The sequence below is a fragment of the Ananas comosus genome, linkage group 3 (genome assembly GCF_001540865.1).
Source record: "Ananas comosus cultivar F153 linkage group 3, ASM154086v1, whole genome shotgun sequence".
In the NCBI taxonomy this organism is placed as follows: domain Eukaryota; kingdom Viridiplantae; phylum Streptophyta; class Magnoliopsida; order Poales; family Bromeliaceae; genus Ananas; species Ananas comosus.
The window spans coordinates 14731465-14743900 of NC_033623.1; the positions used below are offsets into that span (position 1 = coordinate 14731465).

Sequence of the window (12436 nt, forward strand, 5' to 3'; positions counted from 1 at the left end):
AATGATATCGAAAAATTATAAAAATTGTTTTAGAAATTTTAAATACTCTAAATAATGTTTAACGGTCGGATCGTCGATTTGAAAGCTCTATCATTGAAAAATACTTATGAGTACGAATGCGATGATACTTCTATGATTACGATCGTCTTCGACTCATAAGTCGTTTCGATGATAGAGCTTCCGAATCATGTTCGTACGTTACACTTATCTTAGATATTTAAACTCTATATGCATTAATAATATTTTTATATGATTATATATTGGCTAAATTACAGAAAACTCCAGAATAACCGCCTTTTTTACTGTCCCCCCTGACATTATAAAAACCTACACTTTGCCTCCTTGTAAAATGAAAAATATGCACTTCACCCCCTACCGTTAGGCTCCGTATAAAATATTTTTATGCCGAAAATACCTTCCGCTTCTCTTGTTGCTTCACCTCCTCCGCCTCGCCGCCTCCCGTCCTCCATTGCCTTCGCTTCGCCCCATATCCCCTCGCCCTCCTCGCCGCCTCGCCTTCGCTCTGTTGCCTTTGCCTAACCTCTCATCAACATCCACCTCGATTTTCTCCTACTATCGTCGAAATCGAGGCGGGGAGTGCAGGAGGGAGAAAGGAGCATGTGGAGAAGGAAATGAAGAGAAATCTCGCGAATTGAGTGGAATCACGCGCCGATTGAAGGGGCTGAGAAGATGAGGAAAGAAACAAAATGGCGAGGGCAAAATGGTTATTTACACATCGTAATTCTCTTGAATATTTTTTATTTACAAAGGGCAAAGTGTATATTTTAAATATCAGAGAAAAAGTAAAAAAGCGGATTATTACGTAGAAGTTTTTAATTTAACCTCATATTTAAAATAGGGCAATTCTGGATGACGTGTGATCCGTATTTCTCCAAACGCCGGTCTAAGTTTTGTTTATTTATTAATATTTTCTGAAAAAAGGCCACGGGTTAATTACTTAGTCCTCGAGGTGACTCCTCCCCCGCTACTAATTTTTCCCTCCTCGCTTTTCTAACTCGCTTTCCTTTCTCGTGCAGAGCGCCTCCTTCTCCTCTCCCTCCCCTCTCCCTCTCCTCTCTCTCTCTCTCTCTATATATATTATATATATAAAATATATCCTCTCCCCCCACTCCTCTCCGCTCGCTCGCTCTCGCGCTCGCTCTTGAGTCACGTTCGTTCTTGTTAGGTGAGAGTGAGAGAGAGAGGGGGGGAGAGTGGCCCAATGGCGACAAGCGAGGACGAGAAGCAAGAGGCGAAAGAAGGACCCCGCCATTGAAGGATCGCACGCCTCCCATCCGCGTCTCCCAATTTCCCCAAACCAGTACTCACCAAATTCCCCTTCCTCGATCCCACGCACTCGCTCTCTCCTCGTCGACTTTGGTTTATCTTTTCCTTCTCCTCCTGTAGAAATATGCTTCTTGTTTGTTTCTCTCGTAAAGTTCGAATCCTGGTCTCGATTTTTTTTTATAAATTTCTTTGATGTTTTGGATCAAACGAACCCTAGGGATATGTTCCAAGACATCACCACCTTGCCCTCGATCCGAAGCGTTCACGAAGCACGGTGGATTTGTTCTGGAGCGCTACACTGGGAAGGACATCTCCCGTCGTCGCGGGTAAAACCTCATAAACCCTAATTCGATCTCTTCCAATCATTCTACCTGAAAATTTCCCCTTTTCTTGATTCAATTTGTGTCGATATGATGCGCGGCCGATCGGGAAAAAGAAGCCCCACCATTTTTTTTTTTTTTTTTGGGGTCTCCAGGCTCATCATTTCGAAAATCGAGAAGCAGGGAACCCCTTTCTTTTTTTCGCTGTGGTTGGTTCTCCTTGTTGACTCCGTAGACCGCCTCAGTGGTTCGTAATCAATGACCAGCTGTGGCTTCTATTAGGATTCTGTTTGTTGTGGAGGTGGTGGCCTCGAACACTGGACATTACTCGTTGTGCCCCCACTTTGATGTAAAATTCGTGAAAGCTTCGTTGCTGTTTGATGACCTTTTATTCTATTTTTGTTCATGTTCTTTTCCTCACCGTGTTTAGATTTGGTATACGTGACTGCGATTCGGGTGTCGAAAATCGCAATTTAATCGACCCTTGCTTCAATCGTGGCAACTAACAAAATGGGTCTATGAATTATTATCAAATGGATACAATATGGTGACAGCTAATATCATTATTCGTTTACCCATCAGAAAAGCAGGAGAAAGACAGATTCTTGATTCATATTTTCTTAGAAAAAGAAGAGGGACCAAAGTTGCATTTTATGCGTGTTCGTGTTGTTTGTCTTTCCTGTTTTTGTTTTTATTTACCTGGAATTCTGTTGGACTGCTTGTCAGGAAAAGGGAAAAAGATGGATCTTTTTTTTTTTTTAACATCTTATAATAGAAAAATAGAGTGACAGAAATTGCAACTTAAGCGTGTACTGCATCGTTTATCTTTCGTTGTTTAATTTCTTGATTTAATTCGCTTACTTATCTGGAAATTGGGAAAAATATATATCTTTTTTATACATAATTTGTTAAGAAAATTAGAGTGACGAGAGATGCAATTTAGGCTGTGTTTTGCGTTGTTTATCTTTTGTTGTTTTTGTTTCCCTCTAGTTCTATATGATTGAAAGGTGTTTACTTATGAAGAACCCACAAGATTTGGAAATTCGATGTCTGCTTTCCTATATACATATATCGAGAACATATATTGTATAAAAATGTGAGGTCAGGTGTGGCTTAGATGCTTTGACAAAGGAAGCGATAGACTTTCTATTTTGTTATTGATTTATTAGTTTGCACGCACTGTTTTCACTTGAAAAAAAAATGTTGTTACATTCTAGCTGATTGACATTCCATTTGTCCTGTCTTTGGTGCTTTTTGTGGCATACTTTTAGCATATCTTGCTATCACTAGCTTATAACTATATGTTCATCATCATGGTGTTTGATATCATCATCACTTATAAGCCTTTGATACTGTATCTTTCTTGCTTTTTGGTGTTGATTGCTTTTTGGATTTCTTGGAATGAACATCACATACTCAAAAGTCCTTGAAGTGCCTTTGCACACAATTACATTTAGCTGTAATGAAGATATTAGGAAGTTATTATAATGACAAAATGCTCGTGGTTTTGACACCGATTGCTTATGTCATACGCAGTGACAATTAAAATTGCAATGATTGCTATATTTTATTTTATCATTCATGTGACCTTTGAAAATATGTGAGACCTTGCTGTTACCCGTGATTCATGCTGAAGTTTCTATGAATATAAGATTGAGATGGTCTACTTCGTTAAACATAAAAGAACCTGTAGTGTATAACTGCCTTTTCTGTCTGACTAACTTGACGATGGCGATAAGTCTCCGCTGCTGGTGACTGCTTGAAGCTGATTCCCATGATTTTGTTTTTGTGTGTGCATTATTCAGTCCTTTTGACCTAATTAAGTCTACACGTGTTGCCTACTATTTTCATTCTCATTGTTGTGCAAGTTGATTTTAATTAGGACAGATTACTGTCGATTGCAGTTTCTTTCAGTTCTTCTGTAACTTTGAGATCTTGTTGAATTCTTGATATTGAGTATTAAACATAGTAGAGGTCCTTATGGGTGTACATAAACATTTCAGTGGAATGGATCCGCAGTTTTATGCATTGCAGGTCTTAGGAGATAGGAGAAGTTAAATGCAAATTAGAGGGATGCTTTTGTTATATGATTTCCTCCTGCACGCATATTTTGGGTAATATGGTTGAATACCCTAATTCAAGAAGTTGTGACCCTGGATATGCAGAAAATGGTAATTATAGAGATTTGTTAGGTTCAATCCGGGATAATTGGAGGCAGGGTGATTTTTCTGTGTTCAAAATATCAGAATTAAAGTAGGCTAAGTTAACTGACTCTGATGCATGAGAGATAGCAAGTGGATATGAGCAAAAATAATGGTCTTTGAACCAAAAATACTGCCATGTGCATATGGGAAAGAAAAATTTAATTAGGCCTTGTGGAGAGACTCAAATACATTTTCAATATCAAATAACAATGCTTTTCAGGAAATTTTGTTTCCTATTCAATTGTTATTATATATATATATATATATATATATATATATATTATATATATATGCTGGAATACTATCATAGCATCAAGCTATTGGTGCTATTGATTTTTTAGCCCTTGGATTGAAGAAATGGTGGTTAGGATATAGTGGACCTCCTAGGGTTAAGTGATGGTTGGTTTGAATAGTAGAATCTAACGGGTAAAAATAATCAAAGATTAAATCTAACAGTAAAAACTCGATAGCCCAAATCCTTGTGTGCTATTGATAGTACCGCCAGCCGGACTATAATATATAATATAATATATATATATATATAATATATATAGGGTCCGCTACTATACTATTATAGTACGATCGCCCTCGTACTCATAAGTTATATTTCGATGATAGAAGTTCTGAATCGATGATCCACACCGTTAAACGTTATTTACAGCATTTAAAACTTTAGAAAATCAAATTTTATAATTTTCGACATCATTTAACCTTACAATCAAGAGGTCCACAAATTTTGACAATTTTTAACGGCCGGTATGGATACTTGCTAAATTTAACGGTGTAAAAGAATCGAAATTTCTAAATTTTTTTATAGAAAATTCTATCACTACATAGATAAAGATCAATAACTCGAGTCTTGATTAAAGGATCCGATCATCCTTTTTAGGACGTCGTTCGATTTGACCGTTCATTTATGCCCACTTGATGACTTTATTATAATTTCGAAATTTATGAAATTATTTCTTAGAAGTTTCAAATACTCTAGATCATATTTAACGGAGTGACTCGTCGATTCGGAAGCCCATCATTGAAACAACATTTATGAGTACAAGGACTCCAATACTCATAAAGTTATAAGTAGCCACGGCCTATATATATATTATATAATATAATATATCTATATAATATATTATAATAGAATATGCTACTATACTATCAATAGTACCAACCTTGGTACTATTGAGTTTTCGCCGTTGGATGAAAGAATGTGCGTTAGGATGATAGTGGTCCTCCAAGTTAAATTGATATGGCCCTTAGGTTTGAGTGGGTGTTTGTGGTTTAATAGTAAATCTAACGGTGTGAAATGATCAAAAGGTAGATCTAACGGTAGAAAAACTCAATAGTACCAGGCTTTAATACTATCGATAGTATAGTAGCGGACTCTATATATTATATATATATATTATAGAATTAGGCTACTATATATCTACAGACACCGAGCTCCGGTACTATAGTCTTGTTTTCGATCTTAAGGGTGTTTCAATTTAATGATCCACACTGTTAAATATGATCTAGGGTATATGAAGTTCTTAGAAATGAAATTTATTTTTTTCGACATCGTTTACTTACTAAATAAATTATGTCAAAAATGGATGGTGAAATAGAATAATCTTTAAAATTTGAGCATAGGACTTTTAAATTCAAGATAAAGAATGTTAACTTTGATCTAGATAGTTTAAGTATTTTCTATCAAAATTTGAAGAATTTAGATTCTTCTACACCGTTAAACTCCAAACTCGCCATAGTATGGCCATTGAAAATGACAATTTGAAATGGTTTGATCATAAAGTAAACTATGTCGAAAAAATATAAAGTTTTATTTCTAAAATTTTTAAATACCCTAGATCAGTTTGAATGTGTTGGACGTTGATTTGAACACCCTAAATCGAAAACGAACTATAGTACCGGAGCCCGGGCTTTATATAGTATAGGAACTAGCTCTCTCTCTCTCTATATATATATATATATAGATATACGTATACGTATATAAGTATACTACGTATACGTATACGTATATAAGTATATACGTACATATACACGTACATTATGTATATATAATATATATAACCATAATATATATACTATATATATATAATATTATATATATATATATATAATATATAATATATATATATATATACTCTTACATAAATACAGTTTTTTCGGAACATATCGTTATCTTTATTAGATGTTTGGGCCAATTCATGAGAGGTAGGTGTACAAAATAAGTTGTTATTGCAAGATCAGGTGTTTCTAAAAGTACGTGTATATATATATATATACACATGTACGTGTATATGTACGTATATACTTATATACGTATACGTATACGTATATACTTATATACGTATACGTATATCTATATATATATATATAGAGAGAGAGAGAGCTAGTCTCCTATACTATATAAAGCACCGGGGCTCCGGTACTATAGTCTCGTTTTCGATCTTAGGGTGTTCAAATCAACGATCCACACCATTCAAACTGATCTAGGGTATTTAAAATTTTTAGAAATAAAACTTTATATTTTTTCGACATAGTTTACTTTATGATCAAACCATTTCAAAATTGTCAATTTTCAATGGCTACTATGGCGAGTTTGGAGTTTAACGGTGTAGAAGAATCTAAATTTCTTCAAATTTTGATAGAAAATACTTTAAACTATATAGATCAAAGTTAACATTCTTGATCTTGAATTTAAAAGTCCTATGCTCAAATTTTAAAGATTATTCTATTTCCACCATCCATTTTGACATAATTTATTTAGTAAGTAAACGATGTCGAAAAAAACTAAAATTTCATTTCTAAGAACTTCATATACCCTAGATCATATTTAACAGTGTGGATCATTAATTTGAACACCCTAAGATCGAAAACAAGACTATAGTACCGGAGCTCCGGTGCTGTAGATAGTATAGTAGCCTAATTCTATATATATATATATATATATATAGAGTCCGGCTACTATACTATCGATAGTATTAAGCCCTTGGTACTATTGAGTTTTCTACCGTTAGATCTACCCTTTGATCATTTCCACCCGTTAGATTATACTATTAAACCAAACCACCCACTCAACCCTAAGGGGCCACTATCAATTTAACTGGAGACCACTATCATCCTAACCGCACATTCTTTCATCCAACGGCCGAAAACTCAATAGTACCAAGGGCTTGGTACTATTGATAGTATAGTAGCATAATTCTATATATATATATATAACAAACATGATTCAGATTGAATATTCATGGTCTGGTTTGTTAGTAACTCTTTTATTTTATCTGACTTCTAGTTTTCCCCTACTAAAGAGATTTTCTAGCTCTGCCCCTGTATATGTGAAACAATAAAAATAGGAGTATTGTAGTGACAATTTGATCACCGGAATAAATCAAAGCCTTAGTGCCCGTTTGGTCTCGCTCCTGGATAATTTCTCACTCCAGTATGCAGAAGCTTCCAAAAAGTAGTAGGCTAAATACAAGTATAAAGCTTTTGAGGTGATGGAAAACTTAAATTAAAGCTCCCTTTTGAAGCTTTTGTTTTTATAGCAGAGAGAGTTGTTGAGGAGATTTTGCTGGAAAAGCTATTACGGTTTCTTTGAATAGTTCTAATCNTCTACTTGTCATTCTTAACTGTCGGGAGAATTATCCCTTTAGCAAAGAAGGTGTCAAGAAAGACTTATGAGTCTATCATAACGCCGCGATATCGACCGGGTTGTCACCTTTGTGTCGAGGGTGAAGGATCTAATCCCAACCCTCTTCCATCGGAAAGTCCCTTCTATCCAGTCCATACCCCTGGAACAGGGTATGACCTGGGAACCTACCTGCCGGCTGGGGTACTATCGATAGCACCAAGGATTTGGTGCTATATCGAGTTTTTCACCGTTAGATTTAACCCTTTGATTATTTTTACCCGTTAGATTCTACTATTCAACCAACCACTCACTTAACCTTAGGGGGTCCACATCATCCTAACCACCCATTTCTCAATCCAAGGGCTAAAAAATCAATAGCACCAATAGCTTGGTGCTATTGATAATATTCCAGCCTATATATATATATATATATAAACAAATTGAATAGGAAACAAAATTTCCTGAAAAGCATTGTATTTGATATTTGGAAAATGTATTTGAGTCTCTCCCACAAGGCCTAATTAAATTTTTCTTTCCCATATGCACATGGCAGTATTTTTGGTTCAAAGAACCTTATTTTTGCTCATTCCCACTTGCTTTCTCTCATGCATCAGAGTCAGTTAACTTACCTACTTTAAATTCTGATAATTTTGAACACAGAAAAATCAACCCCTGCCCTCCCAATTATCCCGGATCTGAACTAACAAAATCTCTATAACTTACCATTTTCTGCATATCCAGGGTCACAACTTTCTTGAATTAGGGTATGTCAAGCCATAATTACCCTAAAATAATGCGTGCAGGAGAAAATCATATAACAAAAGCATCCCCTCTAATTTGCAATTTAACTTCTGCCCTATCTCCTAAGACCTGCAATGATAAAACTGCGGATCCCAATTCCCACTGAAATGTTCATGTACACCCATAAGGACCTCTACTATGTTTAAGCTACTCAATATCAAGAATTCAACAAGATCTCAAAGTTACCAGAGAACTGAAAGAAACTGCAACTCGACAGGAATCTGTCATAATTAAAATCAACTTGCACAACAATGAGAATGAAAATAGTAGGCAACACGTGTAGACTTAATTAGGTCAAAAGGACTGATTAATGCACACACAAAAACAAAATCATGGGAATCAGCTCCAAAGCAGTCACCAGCAGCGGAGACTTACTCGCCATCGTCAAGTTAGTCAGGACAGAAAAGGCAGTTATACACTACAGGTTCTTTTATGTTTAAACCGAAGTAGACCATCTCAATCTTATATTCATAGAAACTTCAGGCATGAATCACGGTAACAGCAAAGGTCTCACATATTTTCCAAGGTCACATGAACATGATAAAAATAAATATAGCAATTCATTGCAATTTTAATTGTCACTGCGTATGACATAAGCATTCGGTTCAAAACCACCGAGCATTTTGTCATATATAATACTTCCTAATATCTCATTACAGCTAAAATGTAATTGTGCAAAGGCATTCAAAGGACTTTTGAGTATGTGATGTTCATTGCCAAGAAAGTCCAAACAAGCAATCCAACACCAAAAAAGCAAGAAAGATACAGTATCAAAGGCTTATAAGTGATGATGATATCAACACCCATGATGATGACACATTACTAGTTATAAGCTAGTGATAGCAAATATGCTAAAAAGTATGCCACAAAAAGCACCAAAGCACAGGACAAAATGAAATGTCAATCAGCTAAGAAATGTAACAACATTTTTTTTTCCCAAGTGAAAACAGTGCGTGCAAACTAATAAACAATAACAAAATAAGAAAGTCTATCCGCTTCCTCTTGTCACAAGCATCTAAGCCACACCTGACCATCACATTTTTTATACAATATATGGTTCTGATATATGTATATAGGAAAGCGACATCGAAATTCCAAACTCTTGTTGGGTTCTTCCATAAGTAAACACCTTCAATCATATAGAACTAGAGGGAAACAAAAACAACAAAAGATAAACAACGCAAAACACGGCCTAAATTGCATCTCTCGTCACTCTAATTTTCTAACAAATTATGTATAAAAAAGATCATATATTTTTCCCAATTTCCAGATAAGTAAGCGAATATGAAACTCAAGGAAAATTAAAACAACGAAAGATAAACGATGCAGTACACGCCTTAAGTTGCAATTTCTGTCACTCCTATTTTTCTATTATAAGATGTTAAAAAAAAAAAAAAGATCCCATCTTTTTCCCCTTTTCCTGACAAGCAGTCCAACAGGAATTCCAGGTAAATAAAAACAAAAACAGGGAAAGACAAACAACACCGAACACGCCATAAAATGCAACTTTGGTCCCTCTTCTTTTTCTAAGAAAATATGAATCCAAAGATCCTGTCTTTTCTCCTGCTTTTCTGATGGGTAAACGAATAATGATCATTAGCTGGTCACCACTATTGTATCCATTTGATAATAATTCATAGCCCATTTTGTTAGTTGCCACAGATGAAGCCAAGGGTCGATTAAATGCGATTTTCGACACCCGAATCGCAGTCGTACCTACCAAATCTAAACAGGTGAGGAAAAGAACATGCAACAGAAAAATAGAATAAAAAGGTCCATCAAACAGCAACGAAGCTTTCACGAATTTTACATCAAAGTGGGGGGACCAACGAGTAATGTCAGTGTCGAGGCCACCACCTCCACACAAACAGAATCCCTAATAGAAGCCACAGCTGGTCCATGATTACGACCCCACTGAGGCGGTCTACGGAGTCAAACCAGGAGAACCAACCACAGCGAAAAAAAAGAAAGGGGGTTCCCCTGCTTCTCCGATCGAAATGATGAGACTGGAGAACCCCAAAAAAAAAAAAAAAAAAAATGGTGGGCTTCTTTTTCCCGATCGGCCGCGCAATCATATCGACACAAATTGAATCAAGAAAAGGGGAAATTTTCAGGTAGAATGATTGGAAGAGATCGAATTTAGGGTTTTATGAGGGTTTTACCCGCGACGACGGAGATGTCCTTCCCAGTGTAGCGCTCCACGAACAAATCCACCGTGTTCTTGAACGCCTTCGGATCGAGGAGCAAGGTGGTGATGTCTTGGAACATGATCCCTAGGGTTCGTTGATCCAAAAACATCAAAGAATTATTAAAAAAAAAAAAATCGAGACCAGGATTCGAAACTTTACGAGGAAACACCAAACAAGAAGCAATTTCTACAGGAGGAGAAGGAAAAGATAAACCAAACGTCGACGAGGAGAGAGCGAGTGCGTGGGATCGAGGAGGGGGAATTGGGTGCAGTACCTGGTTTGGGGAAATTGGGGACGACGCGGATGGAGGCGGCGATCCCTTCAATGCGGGGGTCCTTCTTCGCCTCTTGCTTCTCGTCCTCGCTTGTCGCCATTGGAGCCACTCTCCCCCCCCTCTCTCTCTCACCTCTCACCCTAACAAGAACGAACGTCGACTCAAGAGCGAGCGAGCGAGCGAGCGAGCGAGAGAGGAGTGGGGGGGAGAGGGATATATTTATATATATATATATATATAGAGAGAGAGAGAGAGAGGAGAGGGAGAGGGAGAGGGAGAGGAGGAAGGAGGCGCTCTGCACGAGAAAAGGAAAGCGAGTTAGAAAAGCGAGGGAGGGAAAAATTAAGTAGCGGGGGAGGAGTCACCTCGAGGACTAAGTAATTAACCCCGTGGCTTTTTTCAGAAAATATTAATTAAATAAACAAAAACTTAGACCCGGCGTTTGGAGAAATACGGATCACCACGTCATCCAAGAATTGGCCCTATTTTAAATATATGAGGTTAAATTACAAAAAACTTCTACGTAATAATCCGCTTTTTTACTTTTTCCCTCTGATATTTAAAAATATACACTTTGCCCCTTTGTAAAATAAAAAATATTCACAGGAGAATTACGATGTGTAAAATAACCATTTTGCCCCTCGCCATTTTCGTCTTCTTCCTCATCTTCCTCAGCCGCCCCTTCAATCGGCCGCGATTTCCACCTCAATTCGCCGAGATTTCTCTTCATTTCCTTCTCCACATGCTCCCTTTCTCCTCCTGCACCCTCGCCGCCCTCGATTTCGACGATAGTAGGGAGAAAATCGAGGTGGATGTTGATGGAGAGGTAGGCAAAGGCAACGAGAGAGAAGGCGAGGCGGCGGAGGAGGGCGAAGGGGATATGGGCGAGGGCGAGGCAATGGAGGACGGCGAGGCGGCGAGGCGGAGGGAGGTGAAGCAACAAGGAAGAAGGCGAAAGGTATTTTCGGCATAAAAAATATTTTATAACGGAGCCCTAACGGTAGGGGGTGAAGTGCATATTTTTCATTTTACAAGGAGGCAAAGTGTAGGTTTTTAAATGTCAGGGGGGGAAAGTAAAAAAGCGGGTTATTACATGGGAGTTTTCTGTAATTTAGCCAATATATAATCATAAAAAATATTATTAATGCACTATAGAAGTTTTAAATACTCTAGATAATGTGTAACAGTACGAACCATTGATTCGGAAGCTCTATCATCGAAAACGACTTATGAGTACGAAGACGATCGTACTCATAAGAGTATCATCGCATTCGTACTCATAAGTATTTTTCAATGATAGAGCTTTCAAATCGACGATCCAGACCGTTAAACATTATTTAGAGTATTTAAAATTTCTAAAAATCAAATTTTATAATTTTTCGATATCATTTACCCTACGATCAATAACTCACAAAATTGATAATTTTTAACAGCAGATATGTAATACTTGCTAGTTTAACGGTGTAAAAGAATCGAAATAGCTTGAATTTTTGATAGAAAATTCTATTCATTATCTAGATAAATATCAATAATCCCGATCTTAAATTGAAGGATCTGATCAACCATTTTTATAGGACATCGTTTGATTTTGACCGTTCATTTTATATCCGCTTGATAGACTTTATAATGATTTCGAAAAATTACGAAATTTATTTTTTATAGAAGTTTCAAATACTGTAGATTATGTTTAACAGTGTAAATCATCGATTCGGAAGCCTCAATATTGA

At 36.7% G+C, this 12436-nt stretch overlaps 1 protein-coding gene across 4 annotated transcripts in view; it reads right to left on the bottom strand.

Moving 5' to 3' along the window:
- Nucleotides 1–11042, bottom strand: part of LOC109708257 (adenine phosphoribosyltransferase 4-like) — a 15203-nt gene extending 4161 nt beyond the window's left edge. For all 4 annotated transcript variants that reach the window (XR_002215697.1, XR_002215698.1, XM_020229931.1 and 1 more), the window contains exons 1-2: nt 10710–11042; nt 10409–10519 (exon numbers count right to left, since the gene is read on the bottom strand). Coding sequence is in view for 2 of the 4 variants with exons in the window: in XM_020229931.1 (XP_020085520.1) it covers nt 10409–10519; nt 10710–10809 (211 nt within the window). In the remaining 2 variants the exon portion in view is untranslated. The remainder of the gene's footprint in view (nt 1–10408; nt 10520–10709) is intronic.